Genomic DNA, 18,448 nt, shown 5'->3' on the forward strand with positions numbered 1-18,448 from the left:
CCATTGTGCTACTATTCTATATGGACTTGGGTCTTGATGGATGGAGAACACTGTCTCCCGCCCCCCAAAAGACAAAATAATATTTATTTCATTTGTATAACATATACAAATAACAGTGCTGAGTTTCAATGGGTCTGTTTGGTGAATTATTATACAACATGTTTGGGGCCAATATCCAGTTACCTTCTCTTTAAATCCTGCCTTCCCCACCAGTGACATCAACATCTATGGGTAGCATCCTCTAAACATACTATTTTAAGTATGATAACAGAAGGAAAAAAGATGATCTGGAGCTGAGATAGCATGAGGATGCAGGAGGAACAGGATAACCTTTGAAAAGAAAATGCAAGCTCTTCATAAGAGCAAGAGTTCAGGATGTCCTAGGTCACTGCTGGTGCCATTGTCATTTATCACTGGCTGTAGAAACACAGAGGCCAGATTTCCTGGAAATAAAAAAAAAAAGGCTTTTTTTCCTCCTGATGTAAACCATTATCTATTTGCATGAGATGAGGAAAAAAAGGCATACGCATATGTTAAAACTTCAAGCCTTTAAAATAGCCATTGCCTGCTTCCCAAATGGCCAAATTATTAAGTCTCATTTTCTTGCAATGATTTCCTCTTCAGACAAAGCTGCCTAGGGGTAGTCTATTAAAATTGATTTTATTGGTTTTTCTTTTCTTTTCCCCTTTACTAGATTACATGTTGGGCTGCAGTTAACAAAGTAGGCACGGCACCAACAATCTACTCTGCTTCTCTCCACTCACAGAAACTTCTGGAGAGACTTGAGTTTCATCCATACAAAGATGAAGTACACAGGGTTGGAGAAATGAGAGATGAGGTGGTTCAGAGGTAAGGGATGGAAGGCCACTATGTAAATAGGTTCATTTCCAATACACTGTCTGACAGGAGTTCTCTGCTGGGAGAACAACATGGCCAAATTTTCTCCACAAGAGAGCCTCCACAAGAGAACCATCGTCGCGACAAATCAGAAAAGTTTCAGAGAAAGGAGGTGAGATGGCTTTCAAGGGGGCGAATGAGAAAAAGCAAGGGAAAAGGCTGGAACCTGGGGCCTATAAGCGAGACTGCTTGCCACCCCGTGGAGTTTCATTTTCTTTTAGACAAACTAGCTTTCCTCAAAGAGAAAGGTGATCTGCTTTTTAAAAAGACTTCCCTCTTTCTCTCTCATGTTCATCCCACCTCAAACCTATAATGGTGGTCCTGACATCAGCATGGAGGCCTCTCCTAATATTGTTGTGATCCTATCTGTCATGCAGTTTACAGGCTTTATGGTTTTGTAAAAAACACAGGGATGAAAAGGTAGAACAGTTGAAAATTCATCAGGTGACAAGAGGAAATCAGGTTTGGGTGCCTGAGGGAAAAACAGCTCACAAAGCTTTGATGTGACCCCTTCCATTCTAGAGAGCCCGGGCCTCTGTTCTGCTTCTGCCCAGCACCATCCAGGACGGGAGCTGCAGAGGAAGAGACGCGCTCATCCTCACAAGGCTACCGGGCAACGGGCTGATTTGAAACTAGTTTATTTTTCAGGTCTTGATTTATAGAAAACAAGAATATAAATGAAAGCATTTCCAGGCCTGACAATAGTTTCAGACTAACATCAAAGTTAAAAAACATGAACAATCTTTTGTATTTATGTTTTCCAGGATAGCCAGTCGAATTAATTGACATAGAACATCCTGAAATTCCCGAAGTGTCATAACTAGAATCACCACTTCCTCACAATTATTCGTTTCTTTAGTGGGAAGAGCTAACTCTACCACTGTCCAATACCAGTGGCGCTGTCTCAGTTTACTTGGCACATCTTTGGAAGACACCCAGCCTCCACCATTAGTTGGCATGTTTTACGGCAAACAACACTGCATTTAAAGATGTTTCTCTAGTGAGATTTAATAAAAGCGACTATTATTATCATTACAATGCTATGGAAGGTTCTGAGTGCACACTGGGAACTCCAAGCCCCCAGCCTTCCCCCTTTTATCTATCTTGTCATTTTCAACTCCAAAAATAATAAAAGCTGAATCTGGCAGGAGCTGTTTGGCTTTCCAATTTTGGGAGATGCAGTGCTGCCTAATCTTCAGCTGGATTCATCCTTTGCCCTTCACCTTTCTGTGATTCTCTTTTCTTCTCTATTTGAAAATAAACATTCTTTACCTTGAAATGGTAATGAGTAACAATCTGTCTGTGGCCCATTTCTTTCTTTTTTTTGAGATAGAGTCTCGCTCTGTTGCCCAAGTCTCGAGTGTCGTGGCATTACCCTAGCTCACAGCAACCTCAAACTCCTACGCTCAAGTGATCCTCCTCCCTCAGCCTCCCGAGTAGCTGGGACTACAAGTGCCTGCCACAAAGCCTGGCTAGTTTTTCTATTTTTAGTAGAGATGGGGTCTCTCTTGAGCTACTGAGATGAACTAATTTACCCATCTTAGCCTCACAGAGTGCTAGGATTACAGGTGTGAGACACCATGCCCGGCCTCCATGGCCCATTTAACTGCCAGTACCAATGCCATTGACATGGCTTTCACTTTAATAACTGGAAAGTGGGTAGCAGACACCCACACTTGACAAGGCTGCTGTGCCTCTAATGCTTCCCTTCACACACATGGAAACAGAGCCACCTTTTTTGGTGGGAACATCCGCTATCTTTCATGCCTTCTCAGTTAATAAAGGATCTTGCTGTGGAATAGCTTTCCCAGTCCATAAGCAAAAGAATTTACGAAGAAATATGTTAACATTCCAAAGAGCTAAATATAAAAAACCCATCTTTAAGAGACACGAACATCATAAAATAGAGTGGAGTTGTATCAAAGATACATTCATAGGCCTAATTGTCAAATAATGGATGCCATGCTATTACAGCAAGGATTTTTCCATCTTTTACTTTTCTCTTTCAGTATTATCTATGAGCTGAGAGCAATGGCAGCTTTTCCAACAGAAAGTGCATTTGGTTTCAATTCACTTTCATAACAACAAAGACCAACCCTTAGCAAGATGGAGAACATTAAGCTCCATTGTTCAGGCTGAGGGTGACTGACTTGGGTGGCAGAAAGCTAAAAAGTTTCTTCTCTGAAGAAGAAAATGCCTGTGGGTATAGCAAATCTCATTCCCAAACAGTCATCATTGTCTTCTTCTTCTTCTTTTTTGTAGAGACAGAGTCTCACTTTGTCGCCCTCAGTAGAGTGTCATGGCATCGCAGCTCACAGCAACCTCCAGCTCTTGGGCTTAGGCGATTCTCTTGCCTCCAGAGTAGCTGGGACTATAGGTGCCCGCCACAACACCAGCTATTTGTTGTTCTTGTTGTCGCAGTTTGGCCGGGGCCAGGTTTGAACCTGCCACCCTCGGTATAAGGGACTGGCGCCCTGCTCCCTGAGCCACAGGCGCAGCCCCCTTATCTACTTGTTGAAAATGACATGGGTAAGTATAAACGATAGTGAAAGAAAATCAAAGAATCATCTCAAATCATAGAACTGGGAAGGAAACTCAAGAAATCATCATCTAACTCAGCCTGCTGTAGAGGTTTTGTTTCTAAAAGAATTATATAACCCCCAAGACATTGTTATTTAATAAGGTCTAAGGACACAGCAAAGTATTTTATAAATTATTTTATTAAGCCTCATGTAAAGCCTATTCTTATATTAAATAATCAGAAAATGAATGAGATTCTCAGAGATTTGGCAACTTGAAGATTTTAGAGGTTGTTACGAAGAAGAGGTAGGAAGAGGATCCAAGTTGTGTTCCTTTGGCAAAAGAAAATACCCGTGTCACTGGTCTGTGTCTTGAACAACCAGAAACTCACTCTTCATCTTTACAATTTTTCAGAAATACTTGCCAGTTACATTTCCTTTTCTCTCACTGACAGAAGAGAAGACATGTTGGATAAGATAAGATAATAAAAGAATTCTGACACAGGAAAAGTCCTGTCCTTCAGGAAAAAAAAAACAAAACACCCAAATTGGAAATTATGTAATTCTAACCTTGCTACTATTTAGAAAAAAACAGAGGGAAAATACCATACACTGTACATTCCCTGAGAACCTCCAATCAAGGACTCTAGCACGTTTCCTGGCTTTAGACTAGCTATAAATAAATTTAATAAGGATGAAAAAAACCACTGCATCATTTACAGTTTTCTCTCAACTCCAGCTGACAAAAATCCAGTCCAGATGTTTGTTTTTCAGGAACAACAGTAAGGGGGTAAACCCCAATCATGAGTATGAATGCTCCAGAAGAGGATGGGTTTGAGGAGAAAGGGAGAGCTACGTTGGCAGGGATGGTGTAGACAAACCTGGTTTGATACTGATTTAACAGAAACACAGTAATTAATTTATTTTGTATGAGAAATCAAGTTTATTAGCCTTTCCCGTGCCTCATCTCCCCTTTCAAAGCCACAGGGGCTTGGCTGGTGAAGCCTGAAATGGTTGTTCCATAACCTTTGCTTTTAAATTAAACAAATGACCTCAGATTTTGGAGCAGTTGTTGACTCAAGGGAAAGCATGCCATTAAAAGTGTGCCAGAGACAGACTTAATTGGTACGAGTCCCAAAAAGTGTTCGAAAGAGCACAGGCTTCCCGCATATAGATTTCAGGGAAATTACTAAAAGGCTGCACAGCTTTGTCAGAATTTGAGATGTGAAACAAGGCAGCTGAAAGATTCCGTATCAAAAGGGTAAATTCAATTCAGGAGATATTAATCTGATTACCTAAGTAAGGCTGAGAATCGGATACGCTCCATTGTGTGCTCTCCTTCAACCTGGACAGCTGGAGGAGCCAATAGCTTCCTTTTCCCTGACATATAATTAAGTTTTAAGAGATGATCAAGTTACGGATATACAAAGTTTTAAGAAATATTTCATTCAGGAGTGGCATTTACAGTGCTCGCCTGTTGCAAGAGACATTGTTCACTTTATTTCCTTGAGCCTCGAAGGAGAGTGTGTGGATCAGGGCCTAGGGGCTTGGTGTTTGCGTTTCAGGCTACAATAAACGCCCTCAGTGCACCTGCCTGGAGGAAAAACCAGTCCAGCCGCCTCCCAAGACAAAAGGCCCCTGTATTAAGTGCTGAAAACCCAGACATGAACTGACCCTGTCAAATTCCAGCTAAGAAAAGAATATATCAATATTTTCACCCAATCCGAGAGTAACTGTCATGTAAGTTTCTAGACTTCCTTTCTCATCCCCCTGAGTCTGAACAATGGAAACTTGTCAACAGAAGTCGCCTCCTTTCCTCCTGGTGCACTCATTGCCTGGCACACCATAACCTGCCCTTCAGGGACTGACACACACGCTCCTGCTCATTCTTTCCCAGGCCCTTCCCACTGGAATCTCACTTTAGCCCTGCAAGTTTATCTTCCCAAAGAGAGGGCATTTCTAATGCATGTGTTTTCAAAGATTTCTCCAATACGTACTTCTCACAAAATCCAGGTACACTTAGAATTGCAGAAATATTTATCAACAGGCCAACAAATTTCTATTTCCTCCATGCCCATCATGATCCACAATGCGACTTGGTCACAGGGAACAGTGAGTCACACATACCGATTTTAAATGACATCCCCTGGGAGAGCTGTTCAGCTTGGGCTTGTTTTAATTCATGTCTAGAATCAGTCGTGCTGGTCTCAGCTGATCTTTACACTCACAGGAAGAAAAAAAGGACTTCTCAAAAAGTCTGAAACCCAGATAGTTGAAGTTTCCTTTGTGGACTTCACTGGAGACATTAGCCCAGGTCATGGATGAATAAACTGAGAAGCACAAGGACTACATCAACTTGAGAGTGTACATTGGTTATGAGAACAGAAAGGATCTCTGAATTACAATCTCTTAAGCCAATTCTAAGTGGAGGGAGAAATTAATTAAATTATGATTTTGATAATTATTTGAAACTACCATAGGTAGTAAGGTTTTGGATGCAAACCATTTTTTGACATTTTTGATGAACAGCTAAACTTTCAAGGGCTGATAGCTTTCTCAAAGTTGCTTCAATAGCTCCTCTAATGGGGGGGAGGGGCAGGAAACCAAGATGATGGGCACCTGAAACCCAGGTTCCCTAACATGACCATTCCCACCAGGATGTACTTGATCGTTGGTGTCTGAAGAGAGCATAGGAACTGAGCAACAGCTAGCCGATGTGGTGCACATAACAGCGGGCCAAGGAAATCAGTCACCCTCTATAGGTGTTAAGCTACACCATGCTACCTCAGCTAGCCTGGCGAGTTCTCGGTGAAACATGGGGCCGGTTCACAGCCTGCCATATTATGAGTGGGTCTAACTCAGTGATGGAGGTGGTCTGTCATCTGATACCCAGGGCTCTGCATACAATGTGATTCAGGACATGCCAGTCAGGGCTCCATCCTAAGATGGTGGTCCAAGCCACCATCACAAAGCTCACCAGTGCTCTTTCTGTGGATGTCTCTGCCATTAGAAATCTGCCTCCCTTGTCCTGGCAACTCACTAGTTGCCATTCTACCGTGTCACTTTGACTGCTTCGTGTGAGTGGGTCTCATTTTCTAGCCTTTCCTTGTTTTCTTACCTTTTCCTGTTTTACCCCCTGTAGTGCAATGCAGATAATTAGTGAAGGTGTTAAGATTTAATGACAGTATGAAGGAATTCTAGGGTTCCAACTGGATAAAGCCGACAAAAAAAAGGGAGGGGAGGGGAGGGAGGAGGGGGAGGATGGGTGGAGGGAGGGTGATTGGTGGGACCACACCTATGGTGCATCTTACAAGGGTACATGTGAAATTTACTAAATGTAGAATATAAATGTCTTAACACAATAACTAAGAAAATGCCGGAAAGGCTATGTTAACCAGTTTGATGAAAATATTTCAAATTGTATATAAAACCAGTGCATGGTACCTCATGATTGCATTAATGTACACAGCTATGATTTAATAAAAAAAAAAAAAGAAAGAAAATTAGAATTAGCCTTTACGTTCTAGAGGACAGGAGTCAAGCCTGATATTGTTCTTATTACCTTTGAATACCCAGCAAACATTTTACATTTGAGGTGCTCCATACTTAATAAATGGATGAATGAATAAACAATTGAATGAATGGAGCCAATGCTTAACTTTTGGATTAAGAAGCACTCTTCTTGGGACAGTAAAGAGCTCTGCAATGAGAACAAGGGAGGAAGAGAGAAATCTTAACTATACTCAGAAGCAGGCATACAAATGACAACGCATTGGGATATGGGGCAAAAGTATTAGATCCTTCCTCACAGTTAAAAAATTTATATTTCTGGTGTACTTTATATAACTTAGGATAATGATTTTACATATTTTGGGGGTAATATGCTCAAGAATGATGGGTTACAGATGCAAAAGATTGCTGCTCTAGATAATGAATATATAAGTTGACAAAGGGATTGCCAAAATGCTAATGGAAGGGTTGTTTCAGCATCTTTGAAAGACACCCAGATAAGCCTGCTGAGGCTTCAAGGAGAACAACACATGGGTCTACTCTTTGAAGATAGAATGCAACAGAAGCAGCAAATTGGCAAAGCATGCTGACTTCACTTCATGCCACTCTTGTGTGCACAGCCAAGGGAACTGAGGTCCAGAGAAGGTCATGACTTGTTCACAGTCAACTGATGGTTCCTGGTAGAGCTGATCCTAAACACAAGCTCCCAGTTGCAAATGCAGGGCTGTGTCTTCTGTCATTAGGAAAACACACTGCTTCCCTGATGTCTGTCTGTAAAGAGATTTCAGTCTTCACACAAAGAAACAACATAATTATATCGACAAATGGAACCCTTTCAACTTGGACAACGACAGAAACATCTTAAAGAGCTGAGCAGACTATACTCATCAAGGACACAGACTTTGGAGCTGACTCTAAGTTCGAATCCCCACTGATTATTATGTATGTAATCATTAGCAAATTATGGAATGGTAGGTGCTTCAGTTTCTTTGTTTCTAAAATGGGGGTAATGATTGAACCTCACAAAGTTATTGTTTTTTTTCCTGATGCATAGCAGGCACTCAATATTACTGTAATCATTAGCAAAAGGAACATAAAACATGTGTTTACTCCCATAATGCCATTTAGTGCTGCAAGTCACCTGCTATCCTCTTACCTCCTAACAAGGAAATGCAGACAGCCTGACAATTATACTAACTCTAAGGCACCTTGGTGAAGGGAAGGCTCAACCTGATGTTACTCAGAAACCTGGCGTACCAAAGAAATTACCCCTAGGTTGATAAAATGGAAAATTAAACCCAGATCTGGCCATCCAGGACCTTAGAATGATTAAAACTTTAATTATAAAGTTCTCATAGCTTTAAAAAGTTTAGGGATAACCCCACCTAAAAGCAATTCCCCTCAAAAAGATCAAAATCCAAGTTCTCTAGGTTTCATCTCCATCCCCTCTAACCTGCAAATTACTGCCTGAAAAATCTCTTTGAACTGCAAAATGATCCTGTCACTTCCCTGTTTCAATGGCTCCCCTTCACCCTCAGAAAAAAAGTCAAACTGATTAGCATGATGGATAAGACCTTTCCCATCTGGCCTGCCTACCTCTGCACCCTGCCTGGATTCCATCACATGGGCTTTCCCTCTGCCAGGAGGAGCTTCCCTTCTCCTTGTCCACTTAGGAGCTGCTTTGATCCTTCAAGATCTAGTTCAAGTGTCTCCTTGTTGCAAAGTTCCTAGAGAAGCCCCATGGCTTCAAATCAGGATTGCTCCTATGTGCTCCCCGGTGCCATTATGGCACCAAGACCCTTTGTTTACTGGTCCATCACACTCCCCTGCCACCTGACTGTGAGATTCCCAAAGAACAGGGACTGTGGCTTTTGTCTCTGTGCCCCCAGCACCTGCTTAGCACATGACCTACTAGATAGAATGTGCATAATAAATATCCTTACTGTGTATCAGACTAAAGTCCTTCAGTCACCACCCTTGTGAGAACGAGGAAGTTCTCTCCTTCAAAAGCTGAGTATGAGGCTTCTCTTCTTTCCTTCCTCTGCACTGCCTGTTACCACTTACCATATACAGTTGGAGCAGGCACATGGCTAGAGCTGACTGCACTTTGAAGGAGTTTTACAGCATATATGATGTGTTGGTGAGAAAAATTACAATGGTAGTTTCATGCTTCTTTTAAGTGAATACAGGTCTAAAGCTTTAAATAATTCTTGGTCTGTTTCCCCTGTAGCTGTAAGTACCTCATTCATTCATCACATATTTATTATTGTCAGGTGCTATCCTAGGCTCTGGAGATCCAGCAGTAAGCAAAGGAGACAAAATCCCTGCCCTCAAGAACTTACATTCTAATGACCCTAAGACAGGATTTTCTGCTAGTTTATCTTAAAGTTGTACTACCCAAAGGGTAAGCTATTTCCCTCAGCTCTAAATCAGTTCCCAAAGGAGCAAGGAAGTTCTTCCTGGCTGGGTCTCGGATCTACCCCCTGGGCTCTGGCAGCCACTTTTCACTGACATTTGTTTTCTGGGCTTTACCTTTAAAGATTTCAAATGCTTATTCTATCTCTGGTCTAGAGCTCTCTTGGGGAGTATATTCCTCTTGTCACTCAATTCAGAAGCAATTTATTTTGATACTTTTCTAGTCTCATTTGTCTATAATTATCATATTTAGAAACAAAGTAAATTTTGTTCCCTTACTCCTCCAGCCATTGGGCATCATCTATCCTCTATAGTAGGAAGCAACACTGCCAGAAAACATGGTTTTCTATTCTCCTGGATGCTCTAGTGGGCCTATTACAGGAAGTGGGGTTAAGCAAATCAACATTATAATGTAAAAAGACCTTGTTGTTTTCTATTAAAACATAGGAACCTTCACCTTCAACACACATACACAAACACTGTACACACACACACACACACACACATATTTGCAACTCAGATCCTCTCTTGAGGGTAGAGAGTAATTGTGCTCTAGCATAGTGTAAATTATGAAAGGATGAAACAGACACAGAGTCTCCACTGCACACATTTCCATGATCCAGCTGCCACCTTGGCTTCTCTCCCCACCATGAGTGCTAACGGCACCCCTCTGCATACCGGTCCCACTCTCAGGAGGCTACCTCCTTGAGACTCAGATGAAAACAGATTCATCTTGGTATCTGTGGTGTCTAACATCAACAATGACTCAATGAATAAAGCAGTGTTTCTCAAAGTGTAGTCCCTACATCAAAAGTGTCATCAGTTCCTGATAATTTGCTAGAAATGTAAATTCTCTGCCTTCTGGGCGGCGCCTGTGGCTCAAGGAGTAGGGGGCCGGTCCCATATGCCGGAGGTGGCGGGTTCAAACCCAGCCCCGGCCAAAAAACACACACACACACACACACAAAAAAATTCTCTGCCTTCTTCCCACACCAAATAAAACTCTGGGAGTACAAGCCCAAAAATGTGCGTTTAAGCCCTCTGGATAATCCAATGCATGAGAACCACTGGAATAAAGGTTCTGGTGGACAAACACAATCACTCCATAACTGTGACCAAAGAGCAGTCCTGCAGTATCTGGGGAGATCATCTACCTTCTGTGGTTGAGCACGTGGATTTGGAATAAATGGATATCAGAACCTAAGTTAGATCTCAGCTGGACCACACTTACGCCAGACCTCCTTACCAGACCTTGTTATAATCCTTCCCCAAATTCAAGTAAATATCACAAATGAATTCCGAAAGTATTTCGTGCCACATTACAATAAATACTAAATTATCACTGGGCCCCATTCCTGAAAACTATTCATTCTTTTCTTCTTTATGATCTCTGACTTAGAGGCCTCTCACTGTTGGACAGAATTCTCTGCAATGATGGCAAAGATGGATGGATCTCTTCTCAGAGGATCCTTCCAGTCTGAGGGCCTCAGGATCATGCCACCTCCTGGAATCCCATTGTGTGGGCTTTTGTCCTGTCACCTCTCCAGCTGAGACAACAGACAAAGCTGCTGTTGGTGTTCTCATCCCTCCAGCCTTCTTGAGACTGAGACCTTTACTGGAATCATGAAGATCTGGGAAATCAGACAGTAAATCCTAGGTGGTGAAGAAGTCTGAAAGTGAAGGGAAAGTACTTTCAAAACCTCGATGTCTGCTCTCCCACCAACCACCTCAAAGATGGCTCCCCAAATAAAACTCTCTGGCTGTGATCTAATTTGATTCTAACCTATTGTGCTTCTACTGTGTCTCCCTTTGTCCAATAAGAACCAGCAAAGCAGAGCTCCTAACCAAGAAGCACTTCCTGGCGTTGACTTTCATCCTTTTGATCTCTCAATCATGGTTATATTGCCCCTTGGCCTGCCTGCTGAAAATCTCCACAAGTTCCTTGCCCTTTTGAGATTTATAGCTTTTCTGACATTTGAAGGCTATGCCCATCTCCTTTCAACTCTAGCCTCCCTACCTCACATAATATTTAGGCTTCCTTCTGCCAAATACCACACATTTTGGGGTGCTTTTCTATAAATTAGGCTTTGCATGGCATCTACACAGCTGCTGGAGTCACATATGCCCAGTCAGGTGCTATGGATTCTTGAATACCAGGCAGAGTAGAGCAGGGAGGAATCGTGTGCCCTTGGAAAAATAGGCATAAGAAGTCTTGTGCGTTGATATATGTCTGTGGCTTTGGAATCAAAAACGGAAAGGTCACCAGGACACTTACATGTTTTTATCCAAATTCACTACTAAGACTTCCCAGGAGGGGCTCTGACTCTGTTCCCAGCACATGCCTCTCTTTTACTGTGTGGCCTTTGAGCAGTGTCCCTCTCTCCTTCATGCTTCAGTTGCTTGAGGTGGATTAAGAAATTTATCATTTTAAGACATTTAAAAATACCACGGAAATGCTAATGTTAATAATGTTGATCACAGTTGCTAATGTTAATCTTACAGTCACACGGCGATACCTCGATTTTTTCAGAGCACTAATTACAGCCGATCTGCACCAGAACCCTGAGGAGTGGATTTTTAAAATTATTCCACCCACATCCATTTGTACGTGGTTCTACCCAAACCAATGTGCATTCCGTTCGAGTTTGGGTTGTGAAGGGCCTTGAAGTTGAACGATGGAGAAGGTTCTGCTAACTTGACCACCCCACCCTGAAGACTGTGGTTAATAGACTGCAAATTTGGCCAAAGCAGGACAATAAATCACAACTATAATAATAAAGCTGAAAGTACACAAAATTTAAGCAGAAACACCAGTGTTTTTTATCGGAAATGAAAGAAGCCATTGATCACAGCAACTGTCTGAGATTAGCAGGGAGCCACGTTTTCAAACATCCTGCAGTAAATCCAGAGCAGATCCAGCTGGAAAGCAAGAGTGGAAATAAAACTCGAAAACTCACACCATGCTTTGATGTCTGCTTCTTTCACAACCATGAGTCTCTGATTTGCCCCAACCATTCTGAGCTGCTCTTGTTTGTTGAATTTATTTTAAAAGAGAACACAGGCCATGAACTTGCGTATAATTTTTCAAATGGACTCCAGCTTTTTGCAGGGATGGCTTGTTAGGCAATGTGAATCCCAAAATACTTTCTCATGCACATGAAATCAGCCACCAATTCCCCTGACTCCAATCAGAATATAAAGTATTCTTTATATTCTGGAAACCACTCTTGGTTCTAGTAAGTACTGCTTTTTTTCTATGTTCTTTCCCCAACTATGCACTATAAATTTTCCACGTGCTATGATCTATCAAAAACAATTAATGTCAATAAAAGGATACGAACATGCCAGATGCTGGAAATGCCAGGATGGCAGCCTAATAATGTCTTCTTTGCTATAAAGCCAACTGGGCCTCATGAACTGGGCCATGTCACCACACTGAAGTAACTGCTACTCTGTTAGATCATCAGAAGAAAGCAAGCCAATGGTCCAGGTTGAGTACAGCTTCAATCTTGCCTCGGGCTGACTGTCTCTGTCTATCAATCTCATCTGCCAACTGTGTCCCAGTAAGCATGGACTCAGCCAGTTCTACTCAAATCTCAGGTAACTTTGGAATAGGATATGGCATCTTAGGCCAGTTGGACTATTAGATCCTTTCTTTACTGATCGCTATGAGAAAAGAGATGCTCTCTATGACGGAGGTCCCAGCAGTCTTTAGCATCTTCAGTGTTTACCATGAGAAAGAATTACCAAGGGCTAAGAAACGTCCTTGGCCACATAACACTCGCAGCAACCAATCACTGAACTCTATGATAATCTATGTGGGCGACTTTCTATCCACAAAACAAAAGTTAAAGAAGAAAATACTTTGACTCACAGTGCCAGGTCTTAGAACAAAGTCAATATAGGACCACAAATTCTTTTTTTTCTGCCCCTGTGTCACCTATTAAAATGACAGGTTGGATGAACAGAGGTTGCTAAAGTCTGTGCCAGCTCTAAAATCATGGGAGGGGTCTGAAGAGCAGGACCACTCACCCACTGGTGGGGTTTTAATTCTGATTTATAGCATGGGAAGAATTCCCAAGAACTGATGTTGCCCTAGCTTAAACTTAATAAAACGGACCTTCAGAAATCTTAGTGCTGGTATTTTGGCATTCCTACAACAGACTCCCTTCCCTGAAGTGCTGTCTCTTTTTCCTTCTGTGCGCACCTCTGGTCTGGCTGTCTTTTGCTATCTCTGCCACAGAAATACACACACACACACACAAATCAGAAGTGTGTGCAAACCAGTGAGAGTGAGAAACACACTGGGATGGGGCTGGCTCAAGGGCTACCCTGTCCCACAATAGATTCAGCTGCGAAGGGCACTATGTAAGTTGTTGTAGAGTGAGAACAAGTGGCCAAAAGCAGCAAGTAATAAAATGATCTGAGTCTACCTAAGAGGACTACCCAGCAGGGGCTGATTCAGGGAAATGAAGTCCCTTCTGCTCTGACGCAGAGGAGTGACCTGGCCCAACTGAGAGATCTCTTCCACTCCAATGGATCCTGTACTATTAATATCTGCCAGCTGCAGGCCCAGAGCACCCCCCTGCTGAGATCAAAAGCGCCCCTATCTTAGCTGGAACAAGGTCATCTGCACAGGGCTGTAAATGAGAGCCCTGGCTGGCTGCAGGGATGTCTACGGGGGAGGAGAAGGAGGAGAGGGGAGGTGCTCTCTCACGCGCCTTTAATCTCAGCTGACCAGCTGTTGCCCTCCCAGGGTTTGTGAAGTTGAGGGCTCTTTGTTTTTGTGGTGCTGCTCCCCCCAGCTCTTTATTAAATTGTAGCTGGGTTTTTACTTGGATTAAGTAGACCTATGTTCACTGCTTGAGATCACGATACAATTCCCTTCATTAAAGTTTCATTCCACTATTGAGTGATCCAGCTTCCAGGTAGGAGAGCCAAAGAAGGAAGAAGTGGACCCCAAAGGCCAAGGACTTTCCCAACCTTGTTCCTGTTCCAGACTTTTGTGCCTTGAAATTTCCTTATTTAGTTAAAACAATTCTTCATGTGTGCAGTATGCTTGTCAATTTGCAGCCTGCCCTTCCCAACTTATCCCATTCATGTGGGAGCATGGAACTTTCGGGAACTATGCAAATTGACCCAAGTTACAAAACCACCCCATCCCAGTGTGCATCTCACTCTCACACTTCTGATTGTGTACATATCTGTGCGGCAGAGACAGCAAAGACAGACAAAACCAGTAGTATACACATTTGGAAAAAGAGACAGCAATTCAGGGACGGGAGGCTGTTGTAGGTATGCCAAAGTGTCAATGCTGAGGTTTCTAAAGATCCTTTTCATTAAGTTTAACCTAGGGCAACATCAGTTCATGGTCATTCTTCCTTTTCTGTAAATCAGAATTAAAACCCTGCTGGTGGTGGATGCTCCTGATGTTGAGCCCACCCCCACACCCCTCACCCATGATCTTTTATGTTAGAGCTGAGACTTTAGCAATCTTCTATTCATCCAACCTGTCATTTAATAGAAGAACAAACTGAGGCCCAAAGTCATCAAAAGACCTGCCTAGGATCACAGTTAGTAATACAGTGGCAAAGCTGATACAATGAATACTTGAAACAACAAAAAAGGAACACAAGTATATATATTAATCGTAGGAACTTAACAACCCTTGCAATGTATCTGAATAGATATAAATGTTCTAAGAATTTTTCCCATTTTAATTTACTGTTGAAAAGCTTCATTATAGACTTTAGGAAAAAGATTTCTACAGTCATGCTCAGCTATTTAAGAAAAAGATCTAGAAAAAACAATTGCTTCCATTTTCCCTTGGATTTCATAAGGAAAAGTTGTCTAAGGATAAGCTAGTAACTCTCCCTTTGCTATGAATACAACTTTACCATTTTCTTGTAGCAGTTACACCAGAGCCTCAAACAATTTCTTTTGTATGTGTTCTGTTTCTCATCATTGCTTAAGATTAACCAGGAAGCCAGGACAAAGAAAAGTATTATTTCTTTCTTCTTTTTGCAGTTTTTGGCTGGGGCCAGGTTTGAACCTGCCACCTCCAGTATATGGGGCCGGCGCCCTACTCCTTTGAGCCACAGGCGCCACCCAGTATTATTTCTTATTGGTCTTCAAATAAGGAAGTAAGATACTCTCTTCAGGTCTCCTCAGAGCTAAATAAGTGTGGTGTGTGTGTGTGTAATAATTATAACAAGTTTTAATGATGTTCTTAGGTACTTTCTGGGATTCTCACGGTCACTGTTCTTACAAAGCATTTACTATGATATTAGTTCACTATTTATTTACTATCTACTTTGTGCCTGGAACTTTGCTAGTCACTGGGGCACAACATGAATAGAAAAAGAATATGATAGAGTTCATGTCCTTAAAAATCTGCCAGTTTAGTCAGAAAATCATTAAAGGTTAAATTATTTTTCTAGACTTTTTCTTTATACAGCAAGTAGAGAGGACATAAAGGAAAAAAAGAGGGTGAGACCAATTGAACAGACAAGGAAGTTTCATGGAAGAGGTAAGCTTTAAATAAGCCTGGAAGGAGTGGATTTGGGAAGAGAATAGCAGTAGAAGTGAAAAAGAAAAATGTTGTTCTAGATAAGGTAAGCTGTCTCTGCAGAGGCAGGGAGCCAGGAGTATGTGGGGAGGGGGGCATGCAGAAGATGGGAGCTCCCGGCATGGGAACATCACATAAGGTATTGGCAGGAACCAAGGTTAAATAGGAAAGGAACCAAGCTTAAACAGACTATGAAGGGCTGAGAAGCATTAACTCTATCTAGTGGTGTTCTGAAAACTGGTTTCCACCCAAAAGAAAAAAAAATCTGATTTTTAGCATTTGCTGATTTCCAGGGTATAAGTATTTTTACCCTGGCTGATTTCAAACTAACAAATCCCTGAGTATTTTAAAATTCTCAGAAAAAGGGCGGCGCCTGTGGCTCAGCGGGTAGGGCGCCGGTCCCATATGCCGGAGGTGGCGGGTTCAAACCCAGCCCCGGCCAAAAAAAAAAAAAAAAAAAAAAAAAAAAATTCTCAGAAAAAAAAAAAACAATTCTAAGATTTCTGAGTAGGAGAGTAACATCAAAAGAGACTGGGCTTGGGAGGTATAACTTAGCCATCGCAGGGTGGAAATGGCAGAGGCTGGAGTTAGGAAAGCCATTCTGGATTTTATTAAAATTATCTAACTGGGAGTTTAATAAGTCAGTTGATCACAGCACAAATTACAAAAAACAGGGACAGAGGAAAGATGTATATGGGAACACTTGATGATGAAAGAAGTTTGAGGAAGGAGGGATTGTACATGATTCCAGTTTTCAGCCCAGTTGAGGGACGTGGGGTGACAATGAATTACTGCATATAGAAAGACAGTACACTAAGGATCTTATGTCTGAAAAGACACCACCAAGAAACAGAGGTGTGGTTCTTGCAATTTCTGAGACCATAAACTAGGGCTGATCTGCAGAAGACCATGTGGGCAGTCGGTGGGGCCTGTGCTAGGCCTAAAACTCCCCTGTGTTCCATCATGAACAGTTCTTGGAAAGTGGAAAGGGAAGAGAGGCCTGGAAGAGCAATTCACATCTGCCCAGGCCCATAGAATTCTGCCTGAAAGAAATCAAATTACAATGAGAAGAACGCAGAAAGGTCAAGCAAGAACTTTCAATAAAATGAGGAACCACTCTCTGACTTGCTGGTATAATTTCCCCAGCTACATAAAGATTATTGTCATCAAAACCATAGCCAGCCTGACCTTTGCTAGCAGGGAAAGGTGGAGAAAATTTTGCAGATTTACTAACATGGAGATCTTTCTATAGGGCTGATCAGGAATGCCCTATCTTGAGCACGTGAAAGTGGGGTATGCTTTTAGTCAGTCTAAAAATAACTCAGCACAAAAGAAGAGCTAAATTGCTATGGGATCATGGGTAAAGCCAACATTTGAGCATCAGTCTCAGAAAGAAAGTGATTTAGCACTTCACCAGCCATCATGCTAAGGACCTGAAACAACCCACACAGGAATGACAAGCCTTCAGATGGAGCTCATTTATAGAGATGGGCAAGAGACTCTCCAAATACAAGAGATCGGATGCCGGTAAAGGAGGCCAACCCTAAATCACCAGGCTCCAGCTGGGTTCACTGGCCAGAGCCTATTAACCATGTCTCCAGCTCTCGATGGGAGGCAGAGAGGTAGTGGGGCTGTATGTCAGTGTCAAGTTTCAGCCTCTCTAGGATAGATCTCTTACCTTCAGACAGGGACAAATCATCAGCTGGAGACACCAGGTCTGCCTGAGAAGCCAGGGCTCCACTCAGATGGGTTGTAATTTGATTCGTCAAGATAACCTGGGAACAGACAGGGGGAAGGGAATGGGAGGGGAGAAGAAAAAGAGAGAAGACCAAATTAACTATTAGAGCCATCAAAAGGCAGACTGTGGTTTAGGAGAAGACTGATAAATACATAGATAGGAAAACACAAGCTCTGATTTTCACCAACTTTATCTTTAGGCCAGAACATACTGGCAAGGTATATCAGTTATTCAAGACGCAGAAAACTGAGGAAACAGGATGACTTTTTTTACAAGCTTAAACTGCTAATCAATTATTTCTAAATGCTGAGTAAATTGGGACTGAGAGGTGTTAACATGTTAGCTAAATAACAGAAGGCTAACCACAATTAAGATGCACACATACATAATTTATCAGACTTTAACTTTAAAATTATATCCACAACTTAATATACTGCTGTCCTGAATAAAGGTAATAATTTGAAATTTAGATGTCAGTGGCTTCTTCCCTTATTAACTCAAAATAGTTTTACTTCCAAATTTATGAAATAGGAATAGGGTTCACCTCTAAAGAAATAGCACTACTTATTTTAGACAGAGTCTTACTCTGTTGCCCAGGGTACTAGGCTAGAGTGTCTTGGTATCAGCCTAGCTCACAGTAACCTTAGGTTCCCGGGTTCAAGTGATCCTTCTGCCTCAGCTTCTTGAGTAGCTGGGACTACAGGTGCCTACCACAATGCCCGGCTAATTTTTCTATTTTTAGTAGAGACAGGGGTCTCACTCTTGCTCAGGCTGGTCTTGAACTAATGAGCTCAAAGGATC

General features: G+C 42.1%; 1 protein-coding gene across 6 annotated transcripts in view; it reads right to left on the reverse strand.

Moving 5' to 3' along the window:
• The window catches only part of RAD51B (RAD51 paralog B), a 736,945-nt gene that overhangs the window by 186,800 nt on the left and 531,697 nt on the right, over positions 1-18,448 (reverse strand). For all 6 annotated transcript variants that reach the window (XM_053602196.1, XM_053602197.1, XM_053602198.1 and 3 more), the window contains one exon: positions 17,588-17,684. In XM_053602196.1, the coding sequence (XP_053458171.1) occupies positions 17,588-17,684 (97 nt within the window). The remainder of the gene's footprint in view (positions 1-17,587; positions 17,685-18,448) is intronic.

The sequence above is a fragment of the Nycticebus coucang genome, chromosome 9 (genome assembly GCF_027406575.1).
Source record: "Nycticebus coucang isolate mNycCou1 chromosome 9, mNycCou1.pri, whole genome shotgun sequence".
Taxonomy (NCBI): domain Eukaryota; kingdom Metazoa; phylum Chordata; class Mammalia; order Primates; family Lorisidae; genus Nycticebus; species Nycticebus coucang.